This window comes from Emys orbicularis, chromosome 12, assembly GCF_028017835.1.
Source record: "Emys orbicularis isolate rEmyOrb1 chromosome 12, rEmyOrb1.hap1, whole genome shotgun sequence".
NCBI classification, from domain to species: domain Eukaryota; kingdom Metazoa; phylum Chordata; order Testudines; family Emydidae; genus Emys; species Emys orbicularis.
This window is the reverse complement of record NC_088694.1, coordinates 33,076,520-33,096,586: the sequence shown is the minus strand read 5'-3', so window position 1 is coordinate 33,096,586 and position 20,067 is coordinate 33,076,520. Positions and strand designations below refer to the sequence as shown.

Genomic DNA, 20,067 nt, shown 5'->3' with positions numbered 1-20,067 from the left:
TTTCCCTGTAAGCCTTATTTATCTCATGGCATGTAATAAGGTAGTCAGACACCTTTTGCTCTGCCTTGGAAGCATATATACAGACCAAATAGCATCAAAGGACTCTGAAGACAAACTGTTTGGCAGCTGTTTTGTCCGGGGGATTCCCCAAAGTAGCTGTGAAGCCCAAGAAATGTGTGCTATCCTCCATTCCTCATAGATGGGACTTTCATTCTTCCTTTTGCAACAGGACAGATTTCTAGACCAAGCCTCCTTGATACCAGCAGAGAGATTTCTACTGCAGAAGTAAGTGGAATAATTTAGAAGATGGAAGAAAATCACCTTAGACAAGTGGGTCTAAGAACAGTTCACAAGGAACACTTGTGTGAGCTGCTGAATATTAAAACAAATGTTCAAGCTTTGTCTACAGTGGGAAACTGAATCGTTGCTGACACTTTTCAGCAATGTTTCTCCCTGAAGTAGCAAGGACAACTGCTTAAGTGCTAGTGTAGACGTAACTCCTCTCTGTCTACTTAAAAGTTCCCTGAGAAGGATGGCCTTGAGATTAAAGGCCTGGAGTTGGAAGCAGTAGTGCCAAGTAAGATTCCTGGCTCTGCCACAGACTTCCTGTGTGAACTTGGGCAAGTCACCAACTTTTCTACTTCAGTTCCTCATCTGTAAAACAATGATAATACCTCACAGGAGTGTTGGACTTGTGTATTTTCTCATGCTCAGATAATGTAGTGATGAACACCACAGAAGAAGCTAAGAATAAATAAATTTAAATAGAAATACCACAAGAGTGGCACACCTTGGATATACAAAGGCACTGCAGGATATGTTTGACTCAAAGAAGCAATCAAATACTATTAGAGACCTGTCACCCAAGAAAGAAGGACAAGAAAGCTTGAAAATCTTCTGAGTTGGACCGGAGCACGCTGAAGTTCTAACTTCGCTAAGGGTTTATTGGCTAATCTGTGTGAGGATTAATCACATCACCGGCAGAAAGCTCTTATGCTTCTGATGATATAACCTACAAGGCAGCCATGTGGTGGTAGTGGTATTTGCAAGGAGTGTGCCACAACCTGCACTGCCTCAGTAATCTCTTAAAATCTGTCTACATTCAGCATCCTAGTGGCTCTTTTTATTATGTAATTATCCTCTCTCTTTTAGGTGCTTATTTCACATCCCTTCATAAATTTTGTTGGCTGTGAAGGGGCTCTAGAATGGAAAACTTCTTGCTTACCTGATCATTTTCTTTTTTGTATATTTCATACCCAGCAATCTGACCCACAATGGAGGATTAAGATTTTAACTAATTTCTTCAAATTGAAAGACGGTCAGGAAAGGGAGAAAACTGCTTAAAGTACCATGACGTATTTGTTGTGGTTAATATTTCAGAGGTCTACTCTAGCATTAAGCACTGTAGAGAACTCTGTATGGCCAAGCAGTTTCAGAACATGTATATTTAGTTTTCAGGCACAATCCTCAAATTTAGTGGGGGTTCAGCAGGAGGGATTTTCTATTCCCTTGGAGACAACTCTGCTAGTCTGAGCCTATTTTCTTATCTGTACTTGAGGGCTGAAGAAAGGAAATGAGAAAACTTCCCTCTCCCAAAACCAGCTTTGTAAGAAAACTTCATTTAAGATTTCACTTCAACTAGATTTTTCTGCAGTAGTTGACATCACAAGCACTTAAAGAGCTCTAGTAAATGCTTTGTTCATCCAGGGCTATATTTGTAAGGAGGACTGCATGGCTTCTGGACAACTCTGACACCATCAACACCATCCTCCCTAAATACCTGGGTTCCCAGAACACTCATTAGCTTAATTCGAGCCCTAGGATCAGTTTAGCCTCTGATTTGTCTTTGTCTCTGTCTGAGGGATTGGAAACACCTACAAGATCTCTATCAAGCGTTCTTAAAACTACACTACCTACTTGCTGAAGTGAAGAAACAGACTGACAGAGCCATAAGAATACCCAGAAGTCACCTACTCCAGGACAGGCCCAACAAAGAAAGTAACAGAACGCCACTAGCCGTCACCTTCAGCCCCCAACCAAAACCTCTCAAGTGCATCATCAAGGATCTACAACCTATCCTGAAGGACGATCCCTCACTCTCACAGATCTTGGGAGACAGGCCAGTCCTCACTTACAGACAGCCCCCCCAACCTGAAGCAAATACTCACCAGCAACCACACAACAAAAACACTAACCCAGGAACCTATCCTTGCAATAAAGCCCGTTGCCAACTCTGTCCACATATCTATTCAAGAGACACCATCAGAGGACCTAATCACATCAACCACACCCTCAGAGGCTCGTTCATCTGCACATCTACCAATGTGATATATGCCAGCATTGCCCCTCTGCCATGTACATTGGCCAAACCGGACAGTCGCCAGGCAAAAGAATAAATGGACACAAATCAGATGTCAAGAATTATAACATTCAAAAACCAGTCGGAGAACACTTCAACCTCCCTGGTCACTCAATTACAGACCTAAAAGTTGCAATACTCCAACAAAAAAACTTCAAAAACAGACTCCAACGAGAAACTGCAGAACTGGAATTAATTTGCAAACTGGACACCATTAAATTAGGCTTGAATAAAGACTGGGAATGGATAGGTCATTACACAAAGTAAAAACGATTTCCCCATGCTAAATTTTCCCCTACTGTTACTCACACCTTCTTGTCAACTGTTTGAAATGGGCCATCCTGATTATCACTAGGAAAGTTTTTTTTTTCTCCTGATAATAGCCCACCTTAATTGATTAGTCTCCTTAGAGTTGGTATGGCAACACCCATTTTTTCATGTTCTCTGTGTATATTTTCCTACTGTATTTTGCACTCCATGCATCTGATGAAGTGGGTTTTAGCCCACGAAAGCTTATGCCCAAATAAATGTGTTAGTCTCTAAGGTGCCACATGTAGTCCTCCCTCTTTTTCCTCCAACTAGTGTTTATCTAAGTCAAACTGGTCAGTCAGCTCACGGCATGCAGCGAACAAACAGGCGCAGCTCGCTCATTGTCACCAATGGAAGCTGCAACCTCAGCGTTTTCCCTGGCTTCTGCTCTCAGACCCCGCATAATCCTGCCACTGTTCCTCTTCGCTGTTACCGGGATCCCTGTCCCCTCTTCAGCCGCTACCCCGACTGCGCTTCCCAATAGCCTGCCCCTTCCCGTCGCTGTTGGGAGCTGCCCAAGGAGCTGGCAGTGCCCCTCGCCGGGGCTGGAGGAAGTTTCCTGCTGCAGGCAGAACAGACTCTGGAGTTCGTGGCCCCTCGCCGAGCAGCTGCTGGGGCGGAGAGAGCCCGGCGCTGGCGGCGATCCGGGCTGGGGCGCGTTCTCCTCCCGCCTCCTGGCGCAGCGTCCCCGCCCCGGGGAGGAGCTGGGAGATCAGGATGCCAGAGCCGCGCTGGCCCGCCCAGACCCCACACCTTGCCCGCTGCTGCGCTGGGTGCGGATCGCGCGGGAAGAGCAGAGGTGGGTCGGGCCGGGGTGCCCCACAGCCCGCGGGGTGTTGGGGTCTGACGGGCGGCGGGCTAGGTCTGCCTCCCCTGCTGCCCCGGCGAGAGCGGAGTGCGGGCTGGGGCCGGGGCCGCGGGCACTGCTCCCCGCTGCATGCCGGCAGGGCAAGGGACCCTTGCGCGGTGTCGGGCGGGGGCCGGCCTGCAGGGCCCTTCCCTCCCGGGGCTGGCCGCCATAGCTGCAGTTGGTTGTGGCTCCGTGTCGGTGCGCTAGGGCGCAGGAGGGGGTGAGAGCCACCCAGCCAGCCTCCCTTTCTGCTCCGCTCCTCTCCGCCTCCCGGAGCGCGGCGTTGGCTGGGCCTGAGCATCCCGCGAGCACAGGCCGCCTTATGTAACCTGGCTGTGTGCACGGCAGGCCCTGGGGGCTCCCGGAGCGCCGCGGTTCATTGTTTGCAGAAGTGGATCTCATCGAGCAGGATGTTTGCCTAGTAGAGGCTGGTGTTCTTGCGCTCAGATTCATAGTGGTGGTTAAATTTGTGCTAGTCTTCAGGTTGCACGGGATTTTCCATCAGCTTATTTGTACTTCAGACCTTTCGTGCACCAGGAGGGCTCAGCCTCTGCCAGCTGAAGCTTTGTTTTCCAGTGTCATAAAAGGAGTACTTGGCAGGCTGGACAGTTGGCATAGGTCACCCTCGGACTGAAACAACAAAATACTGCAGGGAGAGCAAACTAGGAATTAGATAACTGATTATATTCTACAAAGGGTTCTCTAGCTCCTAAAAGAGAGATCTGGAACCCTATAAAATGCAATATAAAACCGTACACACATAGTCAGGTTAGCCTGCAACCCTGTTTTTACATTATGGCTATCAGTTCAATATTCCAAATAGTTTCAAGCAAGAATAAGACCCCGAAGACTTGTTGCACAAGGACACAATCTCATTCACTGATTTGTAGAAACTTGAATCACACACACAAAATTTGATATATAAAGGGAAAATATTAGCTTTGACTAAATTAAACTTGTCCACACACACACATCTGAAAGCTCTTAGTAACAGAGCAACATCAGAAAAAATGTGAACTCTGGGGTGGAAAAAGATTCAGAAGCGTCCATACGTAGAGGATTGTCTTTCTCCTTTTTTTTTCTCAGGAGGAACGTGAATAAGCCTGGTACGTGAATTTAAAATAAATAATCTCAGACAAGGGGATATTTGCTTTTAAATTATATTTATTCCTTTACTTTAAACATTGTATTGTCTATAGATTTTCTTTATCAGTGACAGTATAAGAGATTTTAAAAAGATTGCTAGCAGAATTTTGGTTGTAAACTTTTAAGATTAGCTGTAGATCACTTTGTCTTTAGACTGTATTTACAAGACATGAAATTGTCAAATTTAAAAAAATCTGCCTGTGTTAATCCTAGCTAGCCATTGCATTCAATGTTTTTGTTTGTTTACAAAGTAATATTTTGTTGAATAAAATATTGAGACATTTCTATTTTAGTGCTTGTGGTGAAAATATATTTAGTAACCTGTAGTTTTACTGTGATACACCAAGTTTTTCTCTTGAAGATTTAGGTCTGATTGATAAAGTTGCTTTTATTTTCTTAGAGAATGCAGTGGTTGTCTGCAGGATCTGTTACTGGATCCAAACCGAGTTATCAATTAATACAAATTATATTTACTGTCATTTTTAAAGTAAGGAAACTCTTGTTCTGAAATTTGTATATTAAAATATTCTGTTGCAACGCCACTCCGTTGGTCCGTTCACTACCTTGTTAATTTTCATTCCTGCCAAATTAATAGATTAGAGAGACAAGGGGGGTGAGGTAATTTTTTTTTATTGGGCCATCTTCTGTTGGTGAAAGAGGCAAGCTTACATAGAGCTCTTTGGGTCTAGGAGAGGTACTACATGTGGGCATGTCTACACTACAGAATTAAGTTAGGTTGACATACAGCTACTGCAGTAATTAAATTGGCTCTTTGTGTCCACACTACGCTCTTTCTGTCAGTGGTGCGCATCCTCACCAGGAGTGCTTGTACCCATTGAAGTAGGACACTAGCAGCCGGAGCCCCTGAGCAGTGGGGCTCCGGGCGGTAACAAGCAATGTAAGTAACGCAGTGTCTACACACACCCTAACTACATCGACTTAAGCGCTACACTGCTCACAGAGGTGGAGTTATTAAGTCAGTATAGTGGGTGAGTTACGTCGGTGGAAGGGACGTTTTAGTGTAGATGCTTACACAGTTTGGTCGACGTAAGGCAGCTTACGTGTAGTGTAGACAAGGCCTCAGTGTCACATCTAAATACTAGGATGGAACAGAAAAGGAGTTAACACATGTTGCAAGAAATGATTCATGTGAAGTGTGCAATTAACATCTCTAGAGTCATAGGACAAAGGAGGGTTAGTGGGTTACAGGTAGTTGTACAGAGCCATAAATCCAATGTCTTAAGTTCATGGTTTTTGGTGTCTAGCTGAGTTATGAATACAAGTTCAGCTTTTGAAGGTGTTATGCAGGTTTCCTTTGAGGCTAAGGACTGAGAGGTCAGGTATGGAGTGATTGTTTTATGAAAAATGTTCACACTTGGGTGATAATGGTGTTTATGTCTCATCATTTTTCTGCGTGAATTCATTTGAGAGCATAGTGACTGTCTCATTTCACTCACATGGTGGTTGTTGGGGCATTTAGTGTACTGAAAGAGGTACGCCACTGACAAAATGGGAATTTTCTTAATGTTTTGAATGAATGTTGTGGTGCCTCAGTTTCCCTTGTGTGTTGCACAAGTATCTAGGTAGTGGGACAACGGTGTGTGATCATTGCAGAGACCCCTAGAGAGCAGGTGTGACTGCACTCTAACTGCCTGGGCCCAGACAATGACCAGACAGTCTGTGTCCTGGCAACTGATGGCCAGGGCTGATCCTCTGCAAGAAGCCAGCCGGCTGCAATGCATGGGAAAACAAAGAGAGAGGTGGAGGCCAGGTGACCAGTTTGCTGGGAAAGAGACAAAGGATGGAGGTGGGGCAACTGGGCATGACTGAGGCGCTGCTAGATGCTGATCAGTCTCCTGTTTGGGACTCGGGACGGGAGGAGCCTAGGGGTCTGGGTCTCCACAAGATGGACTTTGCTGAATCTTTCTGCGCTAACAAGATCTGTTCTGCGCTGTATTCCAGACAACTAATAAACCTTCTGGTTTACAACACTGGCTGAGAGTCACTGCTGACTGTGGAAGTTGAGGGTGCATGGCCTCTTTGGAGGCACGTAAGGCTTCCCCAGGTCTCCTGTTCAGGTGGGCTCACTGTGGGGAGCTCACAGCATCAGGTCAGACCCAGAAGGCGCTGAAGCCAAGGAGGCTTGCCCTAGTGAGAGTGTACCCTGAGGCGTCGTCTCATTACAAGAGGGTCCTGTCTGAACATCATTCAGAGTTAGGGTTGCCAGGTTTTCGACCAGAACGCCCGGTCAAAAAGAGAGCTTGACAGCTCCGGTCAGCACTGCTGACTGGGCCGTTAAAAGTCTGGTTGGCAGTACAGCAGGACTAAGGCAGGCTCCCTGCCTGCCCTGGCTCTGTGCACTCCCCGGAAGCGGCCGGCATGTGCGGTCCCTAGGCGCAAAAGCGATCAGGGAAGCTCCATGTAGCGCTGGCTCCACAGCTCCCATTGCTCAGGAACTGCAGCCAATTGGAGCTACGGGAGTGGCACCTGCAGGCATGGGTAGCACGCACTGTGCAGAGCCACCTGATCGCCCCTGTGTCTAGGAGTCGGACACGCTGGCCGCTTCCAGGAGCAGCCCGGAGCCAGGTCAGGCAGGGAGGCTGCCTTAGCCCCGCTACGCCACCCACCCGGAGCAGCCTGAGGTAAGTGCCACCCAGCCGCAGTCTGTACCCCAACCCCCCTGTCCTAGGTCGGAACCCCCTCCCGCACCTTAATTTCCTCCCAGACCCCACTCCCGCACCCCAGATCCCTACCCCAGCCCTGAGCCCCCTTCCAGAGCCCGCACCCTAATCCCCTTCGCCAACCCCCTCCTGCACCCCTACCCCAGTCTCCTCCCGCACCCAGATTCCCTCCCAGAGCCCTCACCCCCTCCCTCACTCCAACCCTGAGCCCCCTCCCCCACTCCAAACCCCTGGGTCCCAGCCCTGAGCCTCCTCCTGCACCCCAAACCCCTCATTGCCGGCCCCACCCCAGAACCCGCATTCCCATCTGGAGCCTGCACCCCCTCCCACACCTCAACCCTCTGCCCCAGCCCTGAGCCTGCTCCTGCACTCCAAACCCATTGGCCCCAGCCTGGAGCCCAATCCTGCACCCCAAATGCCTCATCCCCAGTTCCACCCCACAGCCTGCACCCCCAGCTGGAACCGTCACCCCCTGCCCCAGCCTGTAGCCCCCTCCCGCACCCTGAACCCCTCATTTCTGGCCCTACCCCGGAGTCCACACCCCCAATTGGAGCCCTCACTTGCTCCCGAACTTCTGCCTCAGCCCAGTGAAAGTGAGTGAGGGTGGGGGACAGCGAGCGACGGGGGGGTGGGGGGGGCTGGAGTGAGTGTGGGCGAGGCCTCAGAGAAGGGGCGGGGCAGGAGTGGGGCTTCAGGGCAGGGGGCGGGGCAAGTATGTTCGGTTTTGTGCAATTAGAAAGTTGGCAACACTATTCAGAGTGGTTTCAAAGCACTGAACCTGTGCACCCATGGCAGTGTTGTGATAGGCATGTGTAGGACCCAGGAATGTTGAAAGGTGTGTTGTGTGGGGTAATGATCATTGTAGCAGTGGAGATATGTCTGGAGGTTTTGTATCTGTTCTGGCAGGGTCTGGTGCCTCTTTGAGTTGGGGTGTCCTGCTCCATGGGGAGCTTGCTTCTGATGATGAGCTTGGTGAAGTTGGGGGTTTGTTTGAAGGCCAGAAGAGGGAGTTCAGGAAAGATTTCTATCAGGATGTGATCCCCATTGAGTATGAATTGTAACTGTTTAATGATCCCCTGTATGGGTTTCGCTGTGGGGTCGTAGATGAGAACTAGGGATGTGCAATGGAGGGAGTTCAGGCAGATTCTCTCGGGGTATTTGGGTGGTCTGTTCCATGATGCCATCTACTTCTCTGGTGGAGTGCCATTATTTGGTGAAGGAAGTTTTAAGTGTGTTAAAGTGTGTATTCCGGACTTCCTAAATTAATCTTTCTAAATGGCTGTGTATTTCAAGCCTTGTGTACAATTTTCAAGAATTAAATGGAATCCTTGTTTTACAAATACCCAGAATATAAACACTGGAATTGAGAATCAACTTGAGAGCTTTGTCCCCTTCTAAAATCCCAAGCATCCTCTAGCTGAGGTGTATTTATCCTACTTAGGTTCTGTTTGCTGTGCTGTGTGGCTTGCTATGTGTCACTGTTATGAATGTGAGGGACGTGGTTTTATTGATAAGTACTTTATCAACATTTGCATTTATTCCTTGTCTGAACTCTTTTCTGCAGATGGCTCAGTGTGTGACTAAGGTGGAATTGTCCATATCCTGTGAGAATCTCATTGACAAAGATGTTGGTTCAAAATCTGACCCTCTGTGTGTCTTACTTCAAAATGTGGGAGGTGATCAATGGGCAGAGGTAAAAAGTAGTCTATAATCTCCAGTTTTGCATTATCATACAGAAATATGTATTTTCAGAACATGACCTAACTGTAAATATTTGCACTTGTTATTCTTCCTAGTAATTGCGTAATTTGCTTAATTAAATGCTGCAAATATTTACAGATTAATATTTGGTCAAAAATTTTGTGACTTTTAAAGCTCATGTCTCTCAAGTGTGATAGAGTAAGAATCGTTTGCTTATTAACTTGGAGAAACAACAGGAATGTTTGTTTTTCTGTTAGGATGTGCCATGTGCTGCTGCTTTTCCCCTGTGAGGTGGGCAATCAGCACATAGTACAGCGTTTCTCAAATGCGGCCACCAGGGGCTTTTCTTGGGGCCACAGCCTCCTGGGCTGTGATGGGGGAGGGAAGAGGGAGCAGTGGCCCCTCCCCCTCGGTGCTCCTAGAAAGATGCACAGCCTTGGTGTTGGTTGCTGGGGCTTCCAGCAGGGGTTGGGCCCTGCCCCCCTCTGGAGACAGCTGGGGCACAATGCTGGAGGAACAGGCAGTCGGTGAGTTCCCCACCTTTCCAGGGGTGGTGGGGCTCAGGCTTTTAGCTTCAGCCCGGGGGGTGGCGGAGAGGCAGGATCTGGCTTCAGGCTCCGGCCACGTGGCTTTGGGTTCCGTCCCCCGCGGGGCTTCAGGCTCCAGCCCCCTGCTGCCAAACCACCATTCCCGTTGTCCCTAGCCCCTACTGCCTCCCGTAATCCCCCATCCAGGGCTTAATTTGTCCCCAGACTTGTGGGGCTGAGTAAGTCTGCTGTGAAAAGTGATACTTGTATGTTTGTTAATATCAATTTTCACAGCAGACTTAGCAGCTTGCAATAAATAAATTACAGTGATATGGATATGCATATTTATTTGTTTTCCTAAAGCTAATTAAATATTTTAGGAAAAAATGTGAGCAAGAATTGGTGGCTGCACTTTGAGGCCACCAAATAATTTGTCCATAGTATGTCAGTGGCTTTTTTCCTCAATTTCAGATTATCTCTAAGCCAAATTTAGTGGCCATTGATTATATAGGGAGAAAGAGTCCTGTGGCACCTTATAGACTAATAGACGTATTGGAGCATAAGCTTTTGTGGGTGAATACCCACTTCGTCAGATGTGTCATAAGGTCTATAAGATGCCACAGGACTGTTTGTCGCTTTTTACAGATCCAGACTAACATGGCTAGCCCTCTGATAATTGATTATATAGTTTCTTTATTAACATTCGGGGAGTACAAAGTTGCAGAGCTGTCAGCAGGCTCTGTGGCAGTGGCTAGATTTAGCAGCCTGGATCCTCAGGTATGGTGCATATAAAGGCCAGTGAAGAAGTGTTTGGGGGTGAGGGATATAAAGAGTTTTGTGGGAAGTGTGGTTAATATGTTTATATATAGTGATCATCTCCATCTCTTTCTTTGCATAGTTGGATCGAACTGAAAAGATAAAGAACTGCCAGAAGCCTGAATTCTCCAAGAAGCTGCTCGTTGATTATTACTTTGAGAAAGTGCAGAAGCTGAAGTTTGGTGTATATGATATCGATAACAAGTCCTATGACTTAAATGATGATGATTACCTTGGAGGGGTTGAGTGTACACTGGGACAGGTACTTGCAGAAATTTCATCTCTAATGTTCTGCAAAGTTGTGATATATGTAGGTTTAAATCTGAAAACAGGAAAAACTTAGGTGTCAGAAGCTTTGGCATACTTGAGGTGAAAGAATTTAATCCTTTCAACTGATCTTATATAGGCCATGTCTACATTATGGGTGCTATAGTGGCACGGCTACGGCACTGTAGCTATGCTGCTGTAGCACAGTAGTGTAGACGTTTCCGAAAGTAACAAAAGGGGGTTTTCTGTTGCTGTAGGTAATCCACCTAGCAGCAGTAGATAGATGACTACCGTCTGTCCACCTAGCTCCCTCTACACCAGGCCTTAGGTCAGCATAGCTAAGTCATTCCAGGGTGTGCATTTTTCAGCCGTAGCTATGTCAACTTAATTTAAAGTAGGGCAGGCCTTAGAAAAAGAGTGTGTGCCACTAGCTTAAGTCTGAAGTGGCTTGGAGTTCTCTCAGCCATTGTATTTTCAAAGAGTAACCTCTGAAATACAGTATTTCTTTCATTCCATTTAGAATGGTACTGAGTGGATCTCTGACTCCTAGGGCTGGTCTGTGCTTAAAAGTTAGGTTGACATAACTGTGTTGGTCAGGGCTGTGAACAAGCTATGCCAGCCTAACCTCCAGCGTAGATGCAGCTGTTTTGACAGGAATGCTCTCGTCAACGTAGCTGCTGTTGTTTGGGAAGGTGGTATTCCTACACTAGTCCCCTAAACCATCTTCCATCCATGTAGACTGCGTCTACACTACAGGTTTATGCTGGCATTGCTATGCTGACATAGCTATGTCAGTATAGTCTCCATAGTGTAGACATAGCTTTGGCATCCAAAGTACCTTTAGGATCTTTCACACTGTCTGCAGCAGAGTTCTTTCTATTGATGTAGGATCTTTTGGCAAGCAGAGTGGATAAAAAATTATTTTAAAAAGTCCATTTTAATTTAAATTACATACATTTTCTTTCTAAAAATAAGCCTAATTAAAATTAAATATGAAATTATAACAACCTATATTAAGGCCTGACTTCACTATAATGTGTTAAAATAATTTAAATTTAAAAATTAATGTTCAAGAAGAACATGTTTGCTGCTGAAATTTTAAAGAAATTCTAGCTGTCGATCTTCAGGAAGTCACTGGCTAAGCACCTGAAATGAGAGTTTGTTGAAGTATAAAACTAGCTTTTGACAGCAGCAGCCTCTTTTCAAACTCTTTAAAACTCTTCTTCATTTCAGTTTATTCAGCTAGTTCAGTTCATTCACACTTGAGTAACTGACTGGGAGTTGATAGAAAAGCTTGTTTCCCTCTTCCAATCTATGAATAAAAACAAGGTATGAGAGGATGAGATCTATTAGTTCTAAAACCTTGGAGGGCATGGTGACCAGAAATAATCAGTTCTTCTTTGAGTGCTTGCTCATGTCAATTCCAGTTAGGTATATGTGCACAGTCTTTGGAAGGTTTTTCCCTAGCAGCACCAGTCAGGTCGGCTGTGGAGCCCCCTGGAGTGGAGCTTTCATGGCAGTGAATATAGGTCCCTGCCGACCCGCTGCCTCTTCAGTTCCTTCTTATCGCCAGTGACGGTCGTTAGAACTGCAGTTGCTTGCTTTCACAAGTGCTTCCCCTAGTCTTCATAGTTTCACAGTTTTCATAGCCACTTCTGTAGTTATAGTTATAACTAGTTAGTGTAAGTAGGAGTGGGGGTTTCTCCCACTCCAAATCCTTCCTTTCTCCCTTTGGGCTTTGGGGCATGCCTCGATCCAAAGGATTTAAACCCTGCAGAACCTGCCACAAGCCTATGGCAATGGGCAACCCCCATGACTCTTGCCTCAAGTGTCTGGGGGAGGTGCACCAAACAGACCGGTGTAAGATTTGTAAAGGGTTCTGCCCAAGGATGAAGAAAGAACGGGACTTCAGGCTGAGGCAGATCCTGATGGAAGCAGACCATTGTCCCCAACCAGCCCCGGGCTGGCAGGATCAGGCACCGAGCACATCCTTGTGGAGTGCTCTGGCCTCTGTGTGTGTTACAGTGCTGAGGAAGTACTCTGGCCATAGAGACCCTCGGCACCGGCGCACCACTGCACCAAAGCCTGTAGAAGCAGCGCGGCACCACTCACAGTCCCCGGTGCCACATAAGCAGCATAAGAAAACCGACAGGGGGCTCTCGCCCGCACCAAGAGCTGCCAGGTTGGACAATACTGCTGGAGTGCATCTGCGCAGGAGCGCCCAGCACCATCAACACAGGCACCAGCACTGTTGACTTCGGATCCCGCAAGGGACTGTCGAGTCTGGTGCCAGTGGACTCTCCTGACCATGAGTGCCAGGTGAAGGAGCTATAACTCCCTTCCACCCCGGACACTTTCGAGGCCACAAGGGATTTGATTGCCATGATGGCTCCACAGTCCCCCGCCAGCTGGGATGGGCCTCCTGCGCCGCAGTGCATGGCACCATCTAGAGGCAAACCTGCTATTATGAGGCGTCCACCTTCCCCGAGGCATTGCTCTCCGCAGCACCGTTCCCTGACACTGGCCCAGCAGCACCATTCCCCAACTCCGACCACATGGCACCACTCTCCGGCACCATCCTGCTCGGCACCGCCGTGGTCTTCGCGTTCCAGGTCTCAGTCATCGGACTTGGAAGCGGAGTCCTACTATTCGAGAGACAGTCGGCACCGGTCAGATTGGCGCAGGCACAGGCAGGATGCCAGGATGGTGCTGTGCCAGGCGCAGGGGCAGGGACCTACACAGTGGCCATTTTGGACCCTGTGGGCCTACCACCAGGCCCAGGGCACAGTCCACAGGGGTTCCCAGTCTGTGGCCTCAGAAGGACGTGCACCTCCGCCAGTCAGGGACCACCCCACACCTTGGGGCTCCAAGACAGTGTCCGTTTGCGGTGCAGAGCCGGGTCCAGCTCCTGCACCCACTACTGGCACCGAGGCTGCGGTCGGCACAGAGAGTCATGGTGCCAAGTAGGACGACTCCAGGGAGCCGGAGGGCCATGAGGGCCTGGTGCTGCCTCTAGCTTCGTCGGCGTCGGCATCGCCAGACGAAACAGTGTCAGGGTCTTCCTCCTCCGGGCCGCCCCCTATTGCTAAGAGGACACAGTAGGACCCGCTGCGCAGTATTGCCCACAATATGGCGCTCCAGGCTGAGGAGGTGGTCGAGTCAGAGGACCCAATGGTAGACATTTTAAACCCTGAAGGGCCATCCAGGATAGCACTGCCCCTCATAAAGACCATTCAGCCACTACAAAATCTCTGTGGCAAACCCCTGCCTGTATCACCCCAACACCAAAGGGCGTGGAGAGGAACTATTTCGTACCCGCTAAAGGGTACGAGTACTTATTCTCTCACCCGCAGTCCTGCTCACTTGTTGTGGTGGCAGTAAACGAGAGAGAGAGAGACGGACAACAGGGCCCAACTCCCAAGTCGAAAGACTCCAAAAAGATGGACCTCTTTGGCTGGAAGGTCTACTTGACCAGAGGGATCCAGCTGAGGATTGCTCACCAGCAAGCAATCCTCATCAGATACAATTTTAATTCGTGGGAATCCATGATGAAATTCAAGGAGCTTGTGCCAGCAGATTCTAGAGCCGAGTTTGTGGCGATAGTGGATGAGGGCAAGGTGGTGGCACGGACCTCTTTACAGGCCTCACTGGATGCTGTGGACTTGGCCACGCGGACCATGTCCTCTGGTATAGCCATGAGAAGGAGCTCCAGGCGACCGGTCTTCCTCCTGAAGTCCAACAAACTATTCAGGACCTGCCCTTTGATAGCATGGGCCTATTTGTGAAGCAAACATACTCCAGGCTTCACAGCCTAAAAGATTTGCGGTTGACGCTGAAATCGTTGGGCATGCATACCCCTGCCACCCAGCGGAAACATTTTAAGTCACAGCCCCCACAGCGTTTCTAACCCTCCGGCCCAGGCAGGACTTCTCCAGGAAGCAGGACAGGAATGGCAGGTGCAAGCCTCCCCATCCTCTGCCGGGCCAGGGATTGACAAGGCCATCGTCAGGCTCTCAGCAAGCCTTTTGAACGCATGCCCGGGGGCGACACACCAGCCTGCACACTGGATCCTTCTCCCCGTTTTCTCAACCGTCTGTCCCACTTCTGTTGTGCTTGGGCACAGATTCAGATAGCTGGGTCCTTTGCATGGTGGAAATGAGATATTCTCTCCAATTCTGCCCTTCCCCTCTCTCCCAGTCCCCTTCCCCATCCCTCTTCAGGGACCCTTCTCACAAGCATCTCATGCAGGAGATCCAAACGCTCCTCGCCACGGGAGCAGTGGAGGAGGTTCCTCAGGAGCTAAGGGGCAAGGGATTCTGTTCCTATTATTTCCTAATCCCCAAAGCTAAGGGGGGTCTCAGACCCATCCTTCACCTGCGAGGCCCCAACAGTTTAATGAGAAAGTTGAGGTTCCGCATGGTCTCTCTAAGCATGATTATTCCCTTTCTGGATCCGAGAGACTGGTACACCACCCTCAACCTCAAGGACGCGTATTTCCACATCTCTATAATTCCTGCCCACAGATGGTTCCTCAGGTTTGTGGTCAATCACAGTCATTACCGATTTACAGTCCTCCCCTTTGGCCTGTGAACGGCCCCACGAGTGTTCACCAAGTGCATGTCAGTCATAACCACCTTCCTATACCGGAGGCAGGTGCAGGTTTACCCGTACCTCGACGACTGGCTGCTCAGGGGGCATTCCAGGGACGAAGTGGAGTGACAAGTCAGCTTCGTAAGTTCCACCTTCGACAGGTTGGGTTTGCTGCTCAACAAGCACAAATCAACCCTATACCCAATTGTAGCGAGGCGACGACTCACCGGTGCGGCGCCGCCTGCTGGCCATCCAGGGAATGTCCCTCCTGGACCCCTTGCCTTTGCCTTGGGGTGCTGCTGCCTGGCAGTGTCCCCACACTTTGGGTGTCCCCTCCCAGGGGAACCCCCAACTCTCTATACCCACCTTGCCTCAGTGGCTACTGCCAGTCACCACCTAACCTCCGCTCACTGGGGCAGACTACAGTCTGTAATCCCCTCATCATTGGCAAGGGGGGTTTGGACCTGCTGCCTTTGCCTACCCTGGTCTGCACCTCTGCAACCCCAGTACTCTTCCCGGCCTTTACCAAGGCCTGCAGCCCGGGGGTTTTCCAGCCTGGAGCTCCCCAGCTCCTCTGGCCTTTCCCCAGCCCTGCTCCACTCTAGGTACCCTGCTGTGCTCCCAAGCAGCCAGGCCCATCTCAATCCACAGCTAGAGAGAGAGACTGTGTGCAAGCTCCTGGCTCACAGCCCTTTTATAGGGCCAGCTGTGGCCTGATTGGGGCATGGCCTCAGCTGTGGCTGTTTCCCCAATCAGCCTAGCCATTCCTCCCTGCCCCGGCCCTCTCCAAGGGCTGGCTCTTAACCCCTTCTTAGCCGGAGCGGGGTGACCGCCCCGCTACACTGACACAGAGGATAGATTTTATCGGAGCAGTGTTGGACTCAGGCCAGGCTAGGGCATCCCTGCCAGAGGCTCGCTTTTGGTCAATGACAGACATCATACAAAGCCTCAGGCAGTACCCTACTACCACAACAAGGGGTTGCTTGAGGCTCCTTGGCCACATGGCAGCATGTACGTATGTGGTACAGCACGTGATACTCAGGTCTCTCCAAGCTTGGCTGGCGTCCACCTACCGTCCGGGGCGCAACAGCCTGGACAAGGTGGTCACCTGCCTGGTGCTGATTCTCGAATCTGTCCACTGGTGGCTCAACCCACAGGAGGTGTGCAAGGGAGTCCCCTTCAACAAACCCCAGCCCTTTCTGTTCCTCTTGACAGATGCAGCAGCGTTGGGATGGGACGCTCACCTGGGAGAATTCCAGACCCAAGGTCTCTGGTTGCAGGACGAGCTTTCACTCCACATCAATGTCAAGGAGTTGAGAGTGGTCCGACTGGCGTGTCAAGCCTTCCAGGCTCAATTGCAAGGGAAGTGTGTGGGGGTCATGACAGACAACACAACTGCTATGTTTTACGTAAATAAGCAGGGTGCTCGTTCTTCTCCCCTATGTCGGGAAGCCCACAAGCTGTGGGACTTCTGCATAGCCCACTCCATTCACCTGGAAGCATTTTACCTCCCAGTTTCTCAGAATGAGTTGGCGGACTACCTCAGCAGGTCCTTCCACAATCACGAGTGGTCTATCCGCCTGGATGTGGAGCACAACATTTTCCAAAGGTGGGGAGTTCTCCAAATCGACCTGCTCGCCACGAAGAGCAACAGAAAAGGCCCCTGATTCTGTTCCTTCTGAAATCACAGCCTGAGCTTTCTAGGGGATGCATTTCTCCTTCCTTGGACGGACCATCTGTTGTACATGTTCCCACCGGTTCCGCTCATCCCCAGTGTTCAGCGCAAGATCCGCAGGGACAAGGCAGTGGTCATACTGGTAGCACTGGGTTGGCCTAGCCAGCGCTTGTACACCACGCTCCCGGAGTTGTCAGTGGACACCCCAATCGCATTGCCCCTCGTCCCGGACCTGATCACCCAAGACCACAGTCGTCTTCATCATCCCAACCTCGAGTCTATGCACCTCACCGCTTGGAAGCTTCATGGCTAAACCCGATGGAGCTCATGTGCTCTGAGCCGGTTAGGGAGGTCCTACTAGGTAGCAGGAAACCCTCCAGCAGAGCTACCTACCTGGCCAATTGGAAAAGGTTTGCAATCTGGTGTTCTAAGGTCGCGCTCCTCCGATGCAGGCTCCCATACCGCTTATCCTAGACTACCTACTGCATTTAAAACAGCAGGGCCTCTCGGAATCATCTATGGCAGCCATCTTTGCCTTCTACCCAGGAGTGGCAAGCCGTTCTGTCTTCGCCAACACAATGGTCAGTCCTGAAAGATCTGGACAAGCTGTACCCGCAGATTAAACAACCTATCCCAGCGTGGGATCTCAACCTGGTCCTTTCCAGACTAATGGGGCCCCCATTTGAACCCCTGGCGACTTGTTCACTGCTCTACCTGTCATGGAAGATGACATTCCTAGTTGCCATTACGTCAGCAAGGAGAGTGTTGGAGTTTAAAGCCCTAACCTCTGACCCTCCTTACACTATTTTCTATAAGAACAAGGTGCAACGTAGGCCTCACCCAGCCTTTCTCCCAAAGGTTGTGTCCCAATTCCACGCCAATCAGGACATTTTTCTACCCATCTTTTACCCAAAGCCTCACATGGATAGTCGAGAAGAAAGGCCAGCGCTCGAACGTCCAGGGAGCGTAGCCTTTTACATTGAATGTACAAAGCCGTTCCATAAGTCAAACCAGCTGTTCGTGGCAGTTGCAGACTGGATGAAGGGCCTTCCGGTCTCATCACAGAGGATTTCATCGTGGATCATGTCTTGTATCCAGGCATGGTATGATCTGGCAAAAGTACCAGCTCCTGAACTAACGGCACATTACACAAGAGCGCAGGCCTCCTCGGCAGAATTCCTGGCCCAGGTCCCGATCCAGGAGATAAGCAGGGTGGCAACGTGGTCCTCGGCTCACACTTTCATCTCTCATTACGCTATTACCCAGAGACGATGCAGCATTTGGCAGAGCGGTGCTCCGGTCAGCAATTCCATGAACTCCGATCCCACCTTCTGGCAAGGGCTTGGGAGTCACCTAATTGGAATCGACATGAGCAAACACTCGAAGAAGAAAAAATGGTTACCTACCTTTCCTAACTGTTGTTCTTCGAGATGTGTTGCTCATGTCCATTACAAACCCACCCGTCTCCCCTCTGTCGGAGTATCCGGCAAAGGACTGAAGAGGCAGCAGATGGGCAGGGACCTAAATTCACCGCTATGAAGGCGCCACTCCAGGGGGCTCCACAGCTGACCTGACGGGTGCTACTAGGGGAAAAACCTTCCGATGACTGTGCATGTGGCACGCAAACACCTAATTGGAATGGACGTGAGCAACACATCTCGAAGAACACAGTTACGAGAAGGTGAGTAACTGTTTTTTCAATTTACTAAGTATATTTCGTTTGCTTCATAAATCAGTTAGTTTTAAGTGCAAAACGTGTTTTGATAAACTTCCTTTTTTTCTTATGTATCCAGCACATTTAAGGTAGTTTTATTTGACTAATAATTTCAAAATGCTGTTTTTTCACATTTTAATTGAATTCCAATTTCTGTCCAAATACAGCTTGACACAAAACGCAAGTAAAAAATTAATCCTCTACTAAATAAGAAATGTGTTGTTCACCAATTTCTAACCTGATATAAATATATTAAAATTAAGAATCTGAATAAATGTGTCTAGATATACTGTATGCCCCTGAGTAGCAAAAAGAATTACCATCAGATTTGGCGGAAAGGCTATGTGTAGTTCCGTATCAGCATGTTTTAATGGTACCAACCAATGAGAATCAGCCTTTTTTTTAGGAAAATAACCACAAAGCACAAACGCAAAACAAGATTAAAATTGATTATTTAAATCATGATTAGAATCCGTGATTTAAATCGCTTAGATTTTAATCAATCTACCCTGCCTGCAACATAGAGACACAGCAGTTCTGGTGTCTTTCTGACGCTCCCTCTACAACGTGACATTCTGGTTGGCCAACTCTCCCTAAAGCCAAGTGAAAGAGCTGTTCTGAAACATTAGTATTAGTTGTTTGTAACTTGCTCAGGTGTGTTCTTTGATATTGAAACTTCCCAGCCCAAAGCTGGTTTCTTTTAAAGAGTTTGAGCAAAATGTGTTCAGCTTTTCTTTACATTCAAACAAGAAATTATTATTTTTTGGCAGGGTTTGTGATAGCGTCTGTCTGTCTGAAACATGATAACTTTTGAACGCTGACTGTGATCTGTTCAAAATTTCAGGGAATGTTGTAGGTTTCAGTGGGCAGAACCTGATTGATTTTTGCGGGGGAAAAACAGAAGGGGGAAAATGGGGATCACATGGAGCCTCTGGCATCTGTTTAGCAGAGCCACACCTTCAACTGGTTCCACCTTCCAGCATAACAATACCTCTATCTCAGCTCTGTTCATCCTCCCAGTAGAGTACTGCATGTTGACGTCTTGAATGACTTTTCTTTCTGTCTACAAGATGAGAAGAAATAAGGCGGGGAAGGGGAGCCCACAGGGCATCTGGCAGAGAAGATCTTGGAATGGGGGTTTCACACATAGTCCTTGGTATGGGGAAAACATAGAGCCACTGCCAGTGGAGGGAAATGGGGAATGCACAGAGCCCTGGTGTGCAGGGAGGGGAGCAGTTACAGGGAGTCCCTGGATTAGAGGGCGGATGGGAGGGTGGCACACTAGGAGCCTGTGGGGAGAATGGAGGGATTTAAGAACTTCTAGGTGTGTGCAGTGAGCCCACCCTATAGAACTTGCAAAGTGTGCGACCCCCTCGTTTATATTTAAATAACTTGAATGGGCACAGTTTAAAAAATGAACTTTATTGTGAGG

At 48.9% G+C, this 20,067-nt stretch overlaps 1 protein-coding gene across 5 annotated transcripts in view; it reads left to right on the top strand.

The window, feature by feature from the left end:
• The window catches only part of CPNE1 (copine 1), a 93,235-nt gene that overhangs the window by 37,551 nt on the left and 35,617 nt on the right, over nt 1-20,067 (top strand). For 4 of the 5 annotated variants that reach the window (XM_065414452.1, XM_065414451.1, XM_065414450.1 and 1 more), the window contains 2 exons: nt 8,910-9,038; nt 10,472-10,651. In XM_065414452.1, coding sequence (XP_065270524.1) covers nt 8,910-9,038; nt 10,472-10,651 — 309 coding nt within the window. Of the gene's footprint in view, nt 1-3,421; nt 3,468-8,909; nt 9,039-10,471; nt 10,652-20,067 lie in introns of those variants that run through there. The other variant, XM_065414453.1, reaches the window with a different exon arrangement.